This window comes from Phasianus colchicus, chromosome 1 (assembly GCF_987193195.1).
Source record: "Phasianus colchicus chromosome 1, bPhaCol1.hap1.1, whole genome shotgun sequence".
Lineage (NCBI taxonomy): Eukaryota > Metazoa > Chordata > Aves > Galliformes > Phasianidae > Phasianus > Phasianus colchicus.
Genome location: NC_143436.1, coordinates 99,969,499 through 99,988,523, shown reverse-complemented (window position 1 = coordinate 99,988,523; position 19,025 = coordinate 99,969,499). Strand labels below are relative to the sequence as shown.

General features: G+C 34.6%; 1 protein-coding gene across 2 annotated transcripts; it reads left to right on the top strand.

Annotated features, from left to right (window-relative positions):
- Nucleotides 1-126: 126 nt before the first annotated feature.
- LIPI (lipase I) lies at nt 127-17,985 on the top strand. 2 transcript variants are annotated; one of them, XM_031612598.2, is made up of 10 exons: nt 129-2,254; nt 5,441-5,817; nt 6,943-7,051; nt 7,869-7,970; nt 9,251-9,340; nt 10,493-10,660; nt 12,218-12,310; nt 13,399-13,510; nt 13,874-14,047; nt 17,586-17,985. In XM_031612598.2, the coding sequence occupies exons 1-10, from the start codon at nt 2,176-2,178 to the stop codon at nt 17,671-17,673; spliced, it is 1,392 nt and encodes a 463-aa protein (XP_031468458.1). In that variant the 5' UTR covers nt 129-2,175; the 3' UTR covers nt 17,674-17,985. The 2 variants fall into 2 exon arrangements, with proteins under 2 accessions (XP_089977279.1, XP_031468458.1); XM_090121153.1 differs by lacking the exon at nt 9,251-9,340 and having other exon boundaries at nt 127-2,254.
- The last annotated feature ends 1,040 nt before the right edge of the window (nt 17,986-19,025 follow it).

Genomic DNA, 19,025 nt, shown 5'->3' with positions numbered 1-19,025 from the left:
GAACAAAATTCCCCTTTCATGTGACAGTGGTCTGTCCCACAAGTGCTAGTTCAACAAGCTGATTAATATTACAACATTTTCTGAGCATTCATTTGGTATTGAAAACGTTTTCAGATCTTGATTTCTGAGGACTTTAAAAATTTAATTTCTTATTCATGAGTTGCTGAATTAATGTATAGATTCTATCTATATAGGCAAAGAACATACATGTTAAGTACTGGGCATATTGATTTTTACCTTAGAAGGATCTTAATTTTTTTTTTACTCTGTTCTTATGTTAAAGAGCAAAATATAGATATAAGAGCAATGGCATTAGGTATATGTAAAGGTGCATTTATAAGATTTTCTTCTAAGATCAGTGACAGGTTGTTGCATAAATACAGCAAATCATAGAATCATAGAACAGCTTAAGTTGAAGGGGACTTTAAAGATCACTGAGTTCCAACCCCTGTGCTGTGAGCAGGGTTGTCAACCAATAGATCAGGCTTGCCCATGATTTCATCCATCCTGGCCTTGAATGCCTCCAGAGATGGGGCATCCACAGTCCCCCTGGGCAGCCTGTGCCAGTGCCTCACCACTCTCAGAGTAAAGAATTTTTTCCCCACATCTAACCTAAATTTCCCCTCTTTTATTTTAAAGCCATTCTTCCCTGTCCTATCCCTATCAGGCTACGTAGAAACAGTTCTCTTCCTGCTTATAAGTTCTATTTTAGTACTGGAAGGTGGCAATGAAGTCTCCCTAGAGCCTTGTTTTGGCCAATCTAAGTGAGCCTAACTCCTTCAATCTTTGTTCGTAGGAGTGGTACTCCAGCCTTTTGATCATCTTCATGGCCCTGTTCTGGACCAACAGCTCCAACAGCTCTGCATCCTTCTTGTACTGGGGGCCCCAGACCTGGATGCAGTATTCCTGGTGAGGCCTTACAAGGACAGAGTAGAGAGGGAAAATCACCTCCCAGCTGTGCTGACCACCCCTCTTTTGATATTTTCCTAGAGCTCATTACTGGTTCCAGTTAAGCGTTTTCAGCAGTGTTCATATGGAGGCTGCATAACTGTTGTTTGCTTGTGTTCACTGAGATTTTCTTGTAACATTCATCTATATTGCACCCTGTGGTGCATTAGGCTGTGAATCACTAGCCATTTGAGGTAAGCGACTGTCCCACTCTGCACTGTGTTGGTGGAGGTTGAACCAACCTCCACCAGGAAAAGGTTCTTAACAGAGAGGATAGTTTGGCAGTATAGCAGTCTCCCCAAAGCTGCAGTCATGGCACCAAACTTGCTGGTGTTCAAGAAGTGTTTTGGGGGAGCTTATAAACAGAAGGGAGACTAACTTTTTACACCGGCAAATAGGATAGGGGACAAAGGGTAATAGTTTTAAACTAAGAGGGGAGATTAAAATTAGATATTAGGAGGAATTTTATTTATTTTTTTACTCAGAAAGTGGTATGGCACTGGAACAGGTTGTCCAGAGAAGCTGTGGATGTCCCATCCTTGGAGGTGTTCAAGACCAGGTTGGATGTGGTGCTGGGCACCTGGGCACCAGCCTGAGCTGGTGGGTGACAACTCTGCCCACAACAGCGGAGTTGGAACTAGATGATCTTTAAGGTCTCTCCCAACCTATACTATTCTATAATTCTATGATTCTTTTAGTTGAAATTGATAATCCTTGTAGGTCCTTTCCAACTCAGAATAGTCTATGATTTTATGATTCTCTGATTATTTTCGAGTTCTTATAGAATATTTCTTCTGTCACCCCAATGACTTTTTGTGGCAAGTTTCTTTTATCCAGCTCAGTATTCCTAATTACAAGTGAGTGACACACTTGAAAAAAGCAGACATGGTGAGCATCTAATGTGATGTACACCTAGTCACTCTACTTCCTAAGCTCTGTGGGTGTAATGGAGTTGTCAGTAATATGTAACGTCAATTGCTTACGTGTCAACCTGGTGATAACCAAGTAGAGGGGGAAATAGATTAAAAAAATAGTCCCAACTCTGAATGCCCAGAAACCACCTTACCTTCTGAAGTCATTCAATAGGAGGAGTCATGAATTGCAGAAGTTTGAATACAGTTTTACTTTCTGCTTCCTAATCTACATGTCACCTTCATCAGTAGCATTCAGTTAAGTTAAAAATCTAGCATGCTATAAGGAAGCACTTAACTTGTCACTCATTTCAGAATGTTACATAGTACTTTTCTCCGTTTCTGCATGTTAAAATTGTGTTTCTTCATCTGTTTGGTGTACTGGGTGGAATCAGGTAAGAACTATTATCTTATTGTCTGTGATATGGACTCATGGCTTTATTAAGGTATTGAAAACTAATATTTCTTTATTTAAGTTGGCCAAAAGACTAAATCCTGTGTACTGTGCCTAATGAAGCAGAGGGCTGGTAAAGAGAATTTGATCACTTTGAAACTGAGCCAAAGGTTCTCATTTTAAAGTAAATAGAACAAAGTCTGATACTTTATCTCTTGCTGTACTTTGTACAGGGACACACTCAGGTATTTGCACCTTGTATGGAGGTAATTCTAAACTAGTTCTAGCATATTAAAGTAAGTTTGCCAATTTATTGGCAATTCGCTATGTTGACAGCTTTTCAAGTTAAGTGTTATATTTTAAATAGTAAAATTTAATTATGGAAAGGCACTGTAAACTTAAGACACTTATCATGGCTACAAACAGACATAGGAAAGTTGAAATTGTATTCTACCTGAATTAAACTACATATTTAACTGCCCAACCCCTGTTTGTATTTTCTCACTGTACAGAAAAATGTATTTGAGTACTCCCATGAATGTGCACAAAGGGCAGCTGGGTACTGCTTCCAGGTGTCAAAGACAAAGAGACATTTGAAAAACGTCCCCTTAATGATTCATTACTAAACAATTTAAAACAGTAAATTGGCACATTTATGTATTACCTAATTCACAATAATCTTTTTATTCTCTGCTCGTGTTTCACACAACGATTCTGCTCCCAGTTCTCAGCCTTAAGTAAATGAGTTTTATTCTGTTTGATGTTTCTCAGTAAGTAAATAGGTTTCATCAGTTAAAATGCATCCCTTGTGATAGTTTTTTCCTTTACATGAACCAGAGTGCATCTCTGTTGTATGTCATTGTCATTTGATTGATTTAGAAAAAATGAACTATTATTTCTGCCAACCAAATAATGCAATAAGAAATCAAAACATTTAGAGTGATATAAAGGAACTCATCAACTTTTACAATATCTTATTAGAATTCTTTTCTATGTTAGAAATGTAGGAGTGACATTGCAAGGATCAGGGACTGAACTTGGATTTAAGAATATTAGGAAAAGAATGAAATAATTTCATGCTATACCTATGAATCTGAATAGTAAAATTGTAACAAAGTGCCTGTTCTTTTATTATGTAGTTTGTATGTGATGCTTGTGTGTTTGAATTTCTAGTTTTGTCATAACATATTATTGTAAGAAAACTAGATATTAAGTGTGAAATGTTCTTTTACCATTTCAGAATCATATCAGTTGTATGACAGTTTGCCAGGTTCCTGAATACCACCTTCACTGAATTCAAGGGAGCTGAACAGCTCTTGATTTCAGAATTTTTCTTGGATAAATTTCCACAGTGAATTTGAGTTGCCTTCCTGTATCAGTAGTTAGTTAATAACCACTCCAGTAATCACAATAAAAGTTATTTAAATTATTCAATGTTTAAATTAAGAGAACTGTGATATTAGCTTTGAAATATGGGCAATTGTAACGTTTTTCAGACACTATTCTTACAGGTATTGTCATTTATTATAAGGTAAAGGTGGGCACGAAACTTTTGTCTTGTCAGTGTGAGACAGAAAGTTTCAGGCCATTTCTAAAATGCTGCAACTTCAATTCCATTCAGGTTTGCAAATATCCATTATTTTTTCTGATGTTCATTCCAGTGGTGACTGCTGAAGTCACTGTAGACATTTGGTTTGTCCTAGAGGTGATTGGTCTAGTTTCCTCAGATAGTGTTATTTTAGGAACTAAGTTAGTTTTCTTAAATTAATATTCTGTAAGTTAGTATTATTAGTGTTCTTACTGCATCTTTGCTGCATCTTAAGTTCGGCAATTAAGTTCTGCAAACATTGCTTGGCTTTTAGACCTCCACTATGATATCAAGTATCATTTCAGATAGATTGTAACCCCTTGTGCTTGCATCCTTTGCAAGACATAATAAATATAGGGGGTTCCCTATCTGAGAAAATGTGCAAATATAGTGGATTTGATTGCATGCTGGTAAAAGAAGAGCTAGAACTGCCTCCCCCTTAACCAAAAATTACTAAGAAAATCTTTTTTCTTTTTTTTTTTTTTTAAGGAACTGAGTAGGCACTATTCCTCTTCCTTGTTTTGCTTTCTAAAATATGACTGACTCTTGTTTCATAGAATGGGTAATAGCAAGAATATCAACATGGCTGCCATCAAATGCTAAACAAAATGTTTTTATAAAGTAGCCCACTAGAGGTTCAGAGGCTGTCCCAAATTTATTTGCTCATTAAATTGCTAAATGTACAGAGAATCTGGAGTGATCATAGTTCTTCACTGGAGTGAAGAACTATGACAGGCAAAGGAGTTGTGCCCAGAATCCTGAAGCCACTTTCCATACAATATCAACTCAATAGCCAAAGTTTTTTTTTGTTTTTTTTTTAACTCTTTATGGATTGACATTGATATATATACAGGGAAAAATAGAAATCTTTGTAGACTCTTTTGGATATCTCCATCCTTATTTTGGTCCTGACTTATCTAAAGCTTAAGCTGTTGTACCACAATTGTCTGAGTACAGAAATGATAAACACTACATGTTTTCTTATTACCTCTACATGCAATGATCTTACAGCTTCTGATTTTTTTCAGATCCAGAACGGTATCCTTTGTTTTTATCTGTTGGTAATGGTGTCCTTGTGGTGCTCCATAATTAGAGAAGGATGCTGGATCATTCTTTACTGTCAGACAAATGTTTATTGTTGACATATCAACCAATAATGCGTAAGAGTTAGGAACTTTCACACTCCTAGCTGAAAAGAGGAAGAAAAAAACACAGCAGTCTTCCTGTTTATACAACATACACTGGTTGTGATAAAGGAAGAACCTACATTTGATGGTTAAACAAATGATTTTCTTGACACTAGCTGCTAATTTTAATTTAAAACAATTATGGTTTGGAAATAATTAAAAAGATTGTTTTCATATTTGTTTGAAAGAACATAGTGGTATCTGCAAAGTAAATAGTTTAACTGTGGTTTTTTGACTTTCAGTACTTATTCTGGCACCTCATTCCAAAGACCTGTAGTGAATACAATGCGGGTTATTCACTTTTAGTGAGTAAATGTAGAAAAGAAATTGAAGAGGTGATATTTCATGTGGTATGACTCTCCAAATTACTGTCTTATATATATATATATATATTTATTTTTTTTTTTTCCAGATGAGGAGGAAAAATGTCCTGAATTTACAGGTCTTAATATAGGCTTTGCTTTGTCTGGAACAGAACTTCAAGTCCAGCTTCTGCTATACACAAGGGAAAATCAGAATTGTTCTGAGAGACTCATTGAACATAATGTTACTGCATCTAAGTATCTTAATACCTCCAAGAAAACTGTCTTTGTTATTCATGGCTACAGACCAACAGGGTCTCAACCGGCATGGCTAGGTGAAATGAAGGAGCTCTTACTGTCTTCTGGGGATATTAATCTAATTATAGTCGATTGGAATCGTGGTGCTACAACTGTGATTTATATGACTGCTGTTGACAACTGCAGAAAAGTTGCAGAAATACTGAAGAACTATGTTGACCAGATGCTGGTAAGGCATAGAGCTGAATCTGTCTGAAGAAGTTTAAATAGCATAGTTTGTGTGAAAATGAATATTTAAAATATAGTTATGTCTAAAGAGAAGCACAATGAGCAATATTAAGTAATGTGTCTATAACAAAGTACTTACTAACTTTGCATGTTTCTCTTTCACTGAATATATGTATGAGAGTGCATCTCATTTCTTTAGCCAGATGGAATTTTTAGGTCTTCTAGAAACAGAGAAAGCACCAGTGGGAAGGTACAGTGAAAGATATTCAAGTAATACACAACAATAAAACACTGCAAAATATCACACATTTTTACCATTAATAAATTACTGTAATTAAGGATTTTAAATGAAAAAACTCTGACTGATAAAAACATTTGTCTCAAAGTTACATATACTTCTGAATTCTAGGTGTAGTTGATGAAACAATTTTGGTGCCAGTGTTCTTCAGTGAGCCTTAAATTTATATCTTTAATCAAATGAATAAAAAATCTTTAGCATCTTGAAAGGTCCGTGGCAATTCATTTTGAGATGCTTTAAAATTTCAGATTTTACTTGTCATCCCATCATTTTGATAGATATTCTAACAGGTGGATTGTCCCTACTGCACTGCAGAGTCCTTCAGTGGACTGTGGATTTTAGTTGCTTTTTTTTTTTTCTTTTTTTTTTTTTTTGGAGAGATCTCCCTCTGAGGGGAGGGTTTTTTTAATTAGGTACTGCTTTCCTTGGAGAATGGCCCTGAGCTTTGTTAATTGTATTGTATTTTTAATCTATTTTATTGGAAAGATAAAGCAGAAGGTTTTTGCCCTCTAGTTCATAGTTTTAGTTCATCTTTCTTGTATCTGATAAATGTCTTCCACTTCTGTCTCTGTGCTCTCCTTCTCCAAATAAGCTGGTGTGACTGTTTGGAAGAAATGTGACTCAAGCTTCCTTTCTACATTCTTATTTCATAGTTACTACATTATGTAACTAGTACAGAATTTTGAACTGAAACAGAGTTTGTAATTTCCATTTGTTTTTAAAGTTACAGAGTCAGATATAGAACATCAATCAAATGCAAACAATAAATCAGTCTCCTGATGTCTAGTTAACTGTGTATGTGTTTTGTTTTCTATTGTTTTCACATAGGAAGCTGGAGCTTCTCTTGACTCTATGTATATGATTGGTGTTAGTCTTGGGGCTCATATTGCTGGTTTTGTTGGACAAAAGTATAAAGGCAAACTTGGCAGAATTACAGGTAATGTTTTTAATCCTGATGCATGTATTCTAATGTGCTTCTCTTGGTTGTCGTAGTTGTGGATCATATAGACACTAGAACTGAAATGACAAATAAGTACTGATTAGTTAGAAACATACAATAAGGAAAATGCATCCATTATATAAGTTAAAAAAATTCTTCCTTCAGGACATAAGTTACAGTTTTTATTTCCCAATTTGTTCACTTCTAATTTCCCAAATGAAAACTGAATGCTACGTCCAAATGCCACTTAAACAATATGCTGAGTTTCTGCATAGTTGATGGAGTCTAAGATTTTCAAATCTCCTTCAGATGAAAATGTGATCAAAAATTAGTATTATTTTCCTATAACAACTGTTATGAATTCCAACACTAACCTGTGAAATGATTGAGGCTTGGTTGAAGTTGTCTCCATCCAAGCTATCTCCATCTTGAGTTCCGGCAAGAGTAGTTACATTTCACTTTTTATTCTTATAAAATATATAATAGGAATGATATTTTCTGGGGGAAAAGAGAAAATGAGTTCACCTGATTTGATCCTTAATGTAGTTTGCTTATAGTTCCTCTGGAGAATGGGGAGATGAGCACAACTTTCTAGGAGAGAAAGAAATTCAAGGATCTGGGTCGGTAAATCTTGTGCTAGGAACTCATGCTTTGCCAAGCATGTAGAAGACTGGAAACTGTGGTTTTTTTTCTTATAATTATTATCCCTAGAAAAATGTGTGAGTCAATAATAAATAATGCTCTAATGTCAGTCTTGAGTATAACTTTAGAAACAGACTTTAGGATGTGTAATGCTAGCATTATTTCCATGTAGGTCTTGATCCTGCGGGCCCTTTATTCACTGGAGTACTACCAGAGGATAGATTGGATCGTACTGACGCACAGTTCGTTGATGTAATTCATACGGATGCTAATGGTAATAACAAAACTTGAACTTTACTATTTCAACTTGAGGAAAGGCAGGAAGGGGAAAGGGAATGGATAAGTTGTTTTGGGAACACCTGTATAGTGTTGCAGTAGTTTTGTCTCTTGTATGTTATCATGCCTGTTTTATCAAGTAAATGAAACTCATCTTCACTGATGAACTAAGCAATCATGACCTGTTATTGACTGATTGTCTCATAACTGAACCTGAAAATATTGGAGTAACTCTTATATCCAGCAGCTAACTGAAGGCACATGTAGATAAGCAGGGAGTCATGAATCCATTGAATGCCATGCAAATGTAGTCATTTATGTCTTGTTTGTTATAAAATTTATGTTTTGTTTGTTATTGTTTGAATAAAAACAAACAAAAAAAAAAACATTGCAAATTGAATAAAACATTCATATTAAATTAATTTATGATACTATTCTTTGCAGTATAGTTTAGCATAAACATCCTTTTACTCTGATAGTGTGTATGAACCTGAACGTTGCAATTCAGTCATTATCACTGAATTAAAGCCTGTTCCCAGAAAACCAGTCTCAGTTCTGTCACTGAACAGGTCTACTACTTAAAATTCAAAATGGAATTTATTACTGTAAGGATGTTCTAGTCTACTTCATCTGTACAATAATCTGGTTTTGTTTTCTTCCCAAAAATATAAAGTAAACCTTTCAAATCTACCACACTTGTCACAAAGTTTCTTATCATTTCCTTAATAGTACTAATATGTAGCATTTTACTATATAAACTCATATATGAAGCTGTAAAATACCAATTTTTGTAATGCTCCATTAAGTGAATAAAGGTAAGGAAGCTAATAAGGAAGTTAGGTCAGATAGAGATAAATCATGGGACAGAAGTTTGGATTTTTCTACTTCAGTGTATTGTTTATATTAGTGTAGCTCAGAATCCAATCTTGTGCAAAAAATGGGAAATCCTACTCAATTATACATTGGTAAAGAAATTTTGTTGCTACAGAGAACATGAATTTTATAAATTTCTTTGTGCAAATGTGTCATATCTACAGTACTAGAGTTGCTTCTTTCTATCCATTTTATATTGCTTAATAGGAGTCAATAAGAGTGAATAACTTTCTTAAAAGGAGGGAAAAAATAATGAATTTTAACTCAAGATGAATCTCATTTGAAGAAAGAACAATATATTTTCAAATGTTTTCTTTAAAATCTCCATATTATTTTGTAATGCAATCAGATAATAAATTGATCACTGGGTAATTCTGCTTATGTTTTAATTTGTGATATTTTTAGCACTAGGTTTCAGGAAACCTTTAGGAAGCATTGATTTTTATCCAAATGGAGGAATGGATCAGCCTGGTTGTCCACAAACTGTATTCAGCGGTAAATAAAAGTTTGCTCAATTAAAGGGAAAAGACTCCAAAATCAAATAGAAAAGATTAACCTGAGTTCAATGGACACTGCACATACTCAATAATATGGGGGCTGAGAGCATTTATTTTTCCTTTCCCATTCACATTCAACAGATGAGTAATAACAAAGATACTGTTTTTTTTTTTTTTTTTTTTTTTTTTTTTTTATAAAGAACTTCCCGTAAGCATAGATATTCCACTGTATCTTCATTATTGTATACATAATCTGCATGTAGTTATCATTATCTTCCTGTGTTTATATATGGCCAAGTATGAGGGAAGATGTTGTGGGGGAAGGTGTGAATGGTTTGGACAGGGTTACCTGCACATGACATGGAAAGCAAGGGTTTGAAGTCTTTACTATGTATCTTAGGTTCCACCTGGCTGGCAGAGATGTCCTAGGTTTTGAACAGGACTTTTATACTCATCAAGAAGAAAGCACTTTACTGCATGATCTTTTCCTGAAGAATTGTGCTTGTTTCAGCCTCCATAAATCGGAAGAAAAGTTGCTATCATTTTTATTAACTCATTTTTGGTATATATAGGAATTTCCATATTTCTATTACAAACCTGCATACTGCTGGTATGAGTTAGAGCTGCTTCAAAAGCATAGGACTTCCACGTGGGTGCCTGTGAGTATGGCACAATCCCTTATGAGAGATCATCTTTACCACACATTTCTGTTTTGCTAGGAGGGAAAGGATTTTATTACCCAAGAACTTGGATGAAAGAATTTCTAAAGTACTACTCAGAGTAGCTTTTCTACCTAGATGTTACACATAGCTAACTGACCATAAGGCCAATTGTAATGCAGGCTTGAGCTTGATAATAAAGTGGTGACAATTTGACAGTGTGTAGTAGACAGACTGTTTCTTGCATATAAAATCCTGCAGATTTTTTTTCTTCATACCTGCCATATTCAAAGCAGTCCAGTTTCTTATTGCTGTGTTTGCATATCCATTATTATTATTTTTTTTTTATATTTGGAGGTCAAATAAACAGGAATAAAATCATGACTAACAAAGAATGACTTAGTTAAACTGAAAACCTGGTCAATATATTTTCTTTCCTGAAGAAAAATGATGATATATTACATGTGTATTTTATTTTTTCTTTCCTGAAGGTTTTCAGTATTTTAAATGTGACCATCAAAGATCTGTCTTCCTCTTCTTATCATCTTTGAAAAAGAGGTGCAACATAATAGCATATCCTTGTGCCTCCTACTTAGATTACAAGAGAAGAAAATGTGATGATTGTGAAGCTTTCCAACCACTGTCCTGTCCAGTACTGGGTAAGAATTACTCTTTCTGCTTTGAGATGGGTGAGATTTTCCAAGGAATTCAGACTTGCTCTTTCTGGGCTTTCTTCAAAAATCTGTAGAATATTGTTAAGGATTCAACAAGATTGGTTGAGTACAGAGCTGCATACTGTTTTAAACTGTTTAAGGCTTTTTTTTCTTCATAGTTATCTCTGTTAGAGTACTGACTGTTCTTAACCTTTACTGGGCTTTCTAGCCTGAAGTGGATTCAGAATGCATTTTCTCTTTATAGAGAAACTGCTTCTACTTAGTCCATCATGTTAGGCTTTCACACTGTGCTATTATTCCTAGAGTGCCTGTGGTTTTTGTTTCAGAGTAATAATATTCATACCAACTTCATGGTGTCTCTGGCTCTTCTTTTTGAATCAAATTCTTATTTGTAGATGCTTTAGTTGTTTGGGGCTTTATTACTTTTAGAGAAGATCTAGAGACAGTTTGAAAGCATCTACAGTAATGTGAGCATTTGCTAGATGACAGAGCAGGATTTTCACTAGAATTACATTTTTAGAATATTTAAATAGAGGTTAACTTCCAATTCATGCTTTACCTTCTTCACATTCTTAAATACATATATGAGATCAAATCTGAAGAGAAAGCACAGACATATCTGTATCCTACTGTATAATAAGAACCAGCTTTTACAATAGTAAAAACAGTACTTTATAATAGGACGAGAAGACTTGAGTACTTTCTCAGAATGGTTACTAACCATGTTTGATGCAAGCTGACAGAATGTCTGAATTGGAGAAGGAGAAATATGTGATCAATCAGCTGACACTTTTTTTTTTTTTTCCTTCTTTTTAAATACCCATAAAACTAATAAGGAAATGGCAGGTTGCTGCATCTGGGAACTGGGTAGAAAAACAGCATCTTTCTGACACAGGCTCTTCCACTTGCTGTCTTGCAGTGATTTCTGCAGACTAGAACTAGCCCTCACTGTCCATTCTAGTTAAAGAAACGAGACAGACAAAATGGCATCAGCTATTTCAGAAACAAGAACTATTGTCAAGACCCAAAATCAGAAAGCAAATTGCATAAAATGCAAAAAAAAATTGCATGCAAGAGCTTAGGTGGTATAATATATATCTAATATTTTATTTATTGTATCTTATTAGAGAATACCCACAGCATTCTACAGGGTTTAAAAATGCTTACTTTAATGATTCAAGAAAGAAAGGAATTTTACTAAATGTGAACCTGTTCTGTAACTGTTCCAAATATGTGAACTACCTTTTTAGGTTTGCTTTTATTACCTCTGTAGGGTTTTATAAACACTGTTTTTTTTTGAACTTAGTTCTTAGACTAAATAGATTCCAAATATTGGATTATGATAATTTTAGTAATACTGATGTATGAGAAAAATGAAATACATAGAATATTACATTCTGTTATACTTAGGGGATTCCTGCATTTTCCAAGTCAATTATTTTCTAGTACAGTGTTTTAGAAAATTAAAGACAAATCTGTCACTTTTGTATGTCATTATATTGCTAAATATCTGAAATAAAATATTTAAACATTCAATTTCAGGTTATTATGCTGACAGCTGGAAAAATCAGTTAAATCTCAGGAATTCACCGACGAAAGCTTTTTTTGATACTTCAGATAAAGACCCATTCTGCAGTGAGTGACTGAATACACATGCATACACATATATACAAATATTCACAGTAAACTCATCATGAAGTGTTATGGTTGTCATTTGTTAGCTGATTTGAAGTGAATGCACATTAAGAGTAGAAAGGTATTGTTCACTGCAGTATGAAATGGTGGAATAAACCAGGAGTTAACATAAGTTTGCAGACTGGGGCACGGAGAAGAGTGGTTATGGCAGAAGAGTTAGAACTGAGAGAAATATGACTTTAAAAGTAATAAGCTGTACATGAGAAAATAGAAATAAACAAGAGTCTGTAAACTAAGCTAATACTGTAAACCCAACAGGACAAGCTTTTCATTCAAGGTGAGGCTCAGTCTTTTAGGAGGGAATGTTAAAGACGAACATCAAATAAAAAAGACAAAAAATTTGAATTGGCTTCCTTACTTGATAAAGCTGTATCTCCTCTGGATAGCTATGGCCCAACTACAGTATGAGCGGCGGCTGCAGAAGTGCACTAGAAGGCCAGGTCAGAGTTTCTTAATGTGTGGCAGGATAGATCAGTGCTGTCCTTCAGAGCAATGTCTCTCTTCAGCAGTTGCATCCTGACTAATCTGCTCACCTAGCTAACCTCCCACCTTGCCAATCCATAAGGCTTGCATGAATGCTGTTCCTCCCTCTTCCTGCTAATGTACCTCTTCTATTTTCTGGACACTTTACTTTTGTAGATATGTGGTAGTTTCACCACATTAGTAACTCAAACATCTCCACTTTGCAAAGCTTGTCAAGAACTGAAGGTGCCACTTAGGACTTAATTTTGCTTTGTTTACTCAGGCAGGTCAAGCTCTTCATGTTAACTATGATGGCAGTTTTTTTCTTATGCAAATCCTTTCCATATAAAAATTGGAATTACACAGAACTCTAGGCAGCCGTTTGGAAGAAGCTACTTTTTTTTTTTTTTTTTTTTCAATAGCCTTTTTATTTTAATTTGGGCTGGTATATTGGAAGTAAAGGATCACTATTACTATCCAGTAAATACTTCTGCAGAGTGCTACTAGCAATCATAACTGTTGAGGTTCAGTTCTTGAATCTTACTATTTCCTATTTCTTTTTGCAGTGTACAACTATTTACTGGACATTACTACTTGGAATAAAAGCATTAGAAGAGGTTTCATTAAAGTTAAAATAATAGATTATGCTGGAAATATAGTAGAGTCACAGATGAATCGGTACGTCATGATTTGTCTCTAAATCTCTTGTTATCTATTTACCAAATAATTTCCTGAGTTTCCTAATCCTTGCTTCAGACTTATTAGCTTAAGTCTAAAGGTATCATCAAGCTGTTAAATCTTGGCCACAGTTCCTTTTCTTTAATCTGATATGGCTCAGTGTCGGAGGCAACACTCCTCATACTGAAATTATCCTCTCTCCCTTTACAAATTATGCTCCTGAATCCAGTTCTCGGTGTTGTTGTTTTGAACGCTCTCAGATGATCCATCTTGCAAGACCTCTGCTCTTAGTAATTATTATAAATAATAATGAATATTTCTGAAATTAAAAAAAATCTGACTGGAAATGATATTTTTCTTTAGCGAAGTGACGACATTTCAGCAATACAAAAGAGTCAAAATATTAGCTGGATTTTACCAGGATTTTGAGAAAATATCCAAAATTTCATTGACCTTTTCTACGAAGACCTTAGTAGGCCAGAAATACAAGCTTAACATTCTTCAGATGAGACTGAAAGCTCTTAATAATCCAGAAAGGTAAGTGTAATGTATCCAAGTTGTGTATCAGCCAGGCTGCTCAGGACATTTCCCCAGAAATTTGTACTTGCCTCTATTGATTTTTTTATTACATATTCATAAATGCATAAGTATCTTTCTAATCCTCTCTCAAATTCATCATATGGAAGAAGTGTTATGTACATTAATGTTTAATGCAGAGCATCATCAGTTTGTATCTCTTGAGCCTGTAAAAGTCATGCATGTTCCTTATTACAGCAGGCTGTTGCTGCTTTCAGGTCTGAGGGAGCTCTTAAGGACCACTTATGTAGACCAGCCTGACTTAAAGCAGCAGACTGCATGGTGAATTCTCTTCCTGGAGATGAATTTTATGAAGTACTTTTCTGATTTTAATTATGTGTCTGCACAGCTTTTCAAATTCAGATACAGAATGGAGCACTTTAAATACTTTGATGACTGGAATAAGCTTTTAGTCCCGTGCCTGATGGTAAAGATCCTCCAAGACCAAAACATACAGTCTGTGCTTGTCTATCCTTAAAATGAAATAATCACTGTTTATTATACTGATTGCTGTTACTATCCTTTCATTATTTATTTATGTTTTCAAATATTTTAGCAGCATTACTATACATTCATTTTTTAAGTCTCAAAGTTACTTGTACCATGGCATTAGCAATTACGTTTTTAATTTTAAATTCATGATAATAGTGTATTACAAACAATAGTTAGGAAATGCCATGGAGTAGCAGCATTACTGTGTTTTAAAGTAATTATGTATATTTGCTTCATATGAACGGCAGATTCAACGAAGTCCAAATTTAAAATAAAATCTGCACAATGGGTATTAGGAAAAGTTTCTTTACTATGAGTGTACTTAGACACTAGAACAAGCTTCTGAGGGAGGTGGTTGATGCCCCATGGATGTCACTGTTCAAGAGGAATTTGAACAATGCCCTCGGTAATATGCTTTAACTTTTTATTAGCTCTGAATTATCAGCATTGGGCTTGATGACTTTTGAAGGTCCCTTCCAGTGTCCCCTTTCCTTCCCTTCTGATCTTCTTTTCCTTTGCAGTCTTCCCATCTTCCCTTCCCTTCTCAAATAATTAATGAGTGGGAATATTCTTTCATTTATACTTACTTATATTCTACATACAGTGAATATTCCTTTTTGGTTTTGAGTTTTCATGCCTGTTAGTCAGACTCTTGTTAGTTTTAAAGTGAGATGTACTTGCTTTAATATAAGATCCCCTAAAATCCTTATGGAGCTTTATCAGATGGCATTCATATAGGCACATTAGATGTTTTAAGATAATGATGGAAAGAAGTGTGTTGAATCAGCACGTGAAGGTAATTTAAATGCAGATGTTACATTGCCATTGGTTAGTATAATTACATAATTGCTCAATGTAATTGTAACTACCTATATTTACCTTATTTAGTTACATGTAATTACACCAATTACTTGAATACAGGATAATCAACTAGAAACTACTTTAAAAATATTTAAATTATTCACATAACAAACTAGTAGATGAAAAACAGGAACAGATGCAGAGATAAAAGACAATAGGAGTCTCACTCTTCTTTGATTTGAGCTGACAGTGAACAGTGGGATGTCACTGAAAATTGTTTACTGACCCATTATTTGCAAAGGTGGTGTGTAAATGTGGGAGTGCTAAGGAATACATATAATTTTCTGACTCCTTCTCTAATTTCTAAGATAAATAGTTCTGGCTCACACATAAAAACAGAAAGCTTTTGTAATTTGTGTGTGTCCCGGTGTCAGTTCTCACTAAAACCTTTTGAATCTGTCAGTCAGGTTAAACTTAACTGACAGAGAAGGTGAATGTCTCAAAAATACTTATCCCAGCCACTTTTTTTTTTTTTGTTTTTCTTTTAATGAAAGCAAAAACGGGTATAATAGAAAAGATGACCTTATTAATATCTCTCCTGAACAAAAGAGTGGACCAAGCACTTGCTTTTTAGTAGACATGAGAGAAGCCACATGGAGTGAAAGTTTCTGAATGCCTCACTTTCCCAAAATATTTGTATTTTGTTCCTTCTTTGGAGAACCAAACCTACTCACCATGCTCCCATTCCTTGTACTTGACAATGACAAACTTAGATGGATTTCACCTTAAATGAGATACAGTACGTTGGAAACTATGCTTTTGTTCCTAGCATTCATCATCATGTCTAAGTGCTGTATCCCCTGTGATTAGATAGAATCCTTCCCAAATGACCTTTTTTGGAGAACAGGCTACGCAAACGTACTCAGCTGTTTTTGTTGCAATTGGGCTGAAATGCAGCATTGTGAACTGACATTAGACTCAAGAAATGTATCCAAGTAATAATCTTACATTATTCTGGTTGAAATAATGTAATGTCGTCCTCTAAATCTTTTCACAGGCTTTTTAAGGATTTTTTAAATGCTTTTGATTTCTGTGCTTTCATGTCTTTTTTTCTCCCTCTACAAAAATAATACAAGACTAAACCTTTACATTCAAATCAAAACAAATTGTGGATGAGGGACTGCATTAAATTCTATTTTGCATTGTACAAAATACCAGAATTTGTCTCGATCATCTTAGTTGTAAAATCTAATGCCTTAGCTTTGTGAGGACTTCGATGAGACTCAAAAATCTGTCAGTATCCCATGCAGGTAGGTGAAGCCATCACTAGTTGGAAATCTTATGCTAATGGGCAACAGCAAAGGTGCACATTCTTTCTTGGCTTTTTTCCCTTAGGTGTTTCACTGTATGTAAGTGTCAGTTCTGTGTGAATTGTGTTGTAGAGCCAGTTCAAACCAATGCAGATCATTTTGAATAAAACATAGTTTATGTGCCCTTAGAGGAAAGGGTGTGTTAGTCATTTGCTTGTCCAATCCAGCTCACACTATTTATCTATAGTTGTTCATGAAGGACAGAGCTATCATCTCTGCCCTAAGTGTGAAGTTAGCTTCCTTTGACATCAAAAGGTAAAACCCTGTGTGTGAGAGGCACCTTTCATGACATCTGTATGTGTTTGTGTAGTATTGCACAGTTCTGGATTTTCTAGGCATTCAATGACAAATTACTATTCTGCATGAAACTTTCTTGTACCTGCTCTCATCACATCTAAAAAGCAGAAACAGTGTTAAGATGCTTTCTTTGGAATGAAAGAGGAAAAACTTTCATAGCTAGGGAATTCAAAATAAATTGAATTTCCCAATTTTCACAGATACTGGGATGTGCTTGGACCATCATTCTAAAGAATTAATTTTAACTTTTAATTTTAATTTTAATGTTAGTAGCTTTCGGTTCAGACTAATATGAGACTCTACATACTCATGCTACTACGCTTCATCTATCTGATGTTCTGGTTGTTTATAGTCTGGCAAAACTACACTAGTGATGTATAATATAGGGCATAAGATCAGACAAGAAGACATTTTTTGTTGTTCTGAGTACCATCTCTGAGAGGTGGTAAATACTGGAATTGTAATTCAGATACTAAAAGATTTTTCAATTAATTTTAAAATTTCTGTTATGCACATTTTTTCTGTTTCTACTTTCATAGGCTACAACTGTGTAGATATGATTTTGTACTGATGGAGAACACTGAACTGACCTTCAAACCTATCCCCTGCCCAGAGAGGAATACATGAAGAGAGAGAGCTTCTACTAACATAATTTCTCTCATGGCAATGACATTTTGATTATTCCTCAGGATAAAGACTGCAACAAGAGGAAATGAGATAAGCTAGATTTATTTTCAAGAGTCTATGTGGTAATATGCATCACTTCCTTTGAGTGCCTTAGGGTGAAATTCATTGAAATGTTCAGATACCTCCGCATTTTGGAAATTTTAATAAAATAAATGTATCATGGTAAAGAACATACAATGATCTATTAGTTATTATTTGTTAGCAGTGAGACAACTACTGAATTAAAGATGAATTATCTGCATAATCTTGGCACATTATTAATCAAGTCATACATATATTTAATTATTTATTATTTATAATGGATTTTACATTGAAACATAATTATCTGTCTACTAAGTGAATTTAATATACTGTACATGTGATCTACAGATCTAATATACAGCAGTTTTGCTGTCCTATGTTCACTGGATAAATTAATCCACATTTTCTCATTGTTTAATGTCTCAGTCTCTAAGAACTGGAACAATAAGATTTGTGAGCACATACATAAATTTGCTGTTTAAATCAATTATCTTTATCCTCATCCAAGATGAATATCATTGCACCCACTCAGATCTTTTTCTATTAAAGTTATGGACAGGGCAATGACGTTTCAGATATGAAGCAATGCTAAGTCTGTTCTGAAGAGAACAAAGTTGAAATAGATGCGTTTATATTCTATTTCAGTTTGGGCCTCTTCCGATTAGAACTGCTGCTCAAGTTAAAATTGATGACAGTTTTTCAATTATTTTAAGGAATAATCCAGTTCAAACAAGGTTTTCCAATGCCAGCTTGCCTTTTTTGATGATACTGACCATTGAAGAAAAGGTACATATATTATTTTTCTTTAAGAAAAATTATATGTATTTAATCCTCTTTTCTAATGTAAGTAAGTTCTAGGCATGTTTTCCTTTTCCTCCTTTTCTCATGCCCCTAGTGTTCCTGCTCTTGATAGCAATACTTGGTTGAACCTGTTGGCCAATTTCATCTGAATGTCAATAGTTTGGGATGTCCAAAACCTATGATCAGAGAGTTTTATTGAAAATAAACAGATGAGTTAGAAGGCAAATGGAAGATAGTGTCCTAACTACGAAAAATTGAGCTGTAACTTAGTTTTTTATAATTGCAAAAGGCAGCTCCAACATGCAGGTTAATGTGTGCAAAGCTCCAAAGCTGCAATTGCACATGCTTTTACTTGACAAGCTGGGATACATCAAGAGAAAAATATACACACTTGTGGACAGAAATCTCATTATTCCATGAAACTGGGTTTTCTCGGTAGAGTCTCACTCAACTTTGGCGTTTCATTGTAT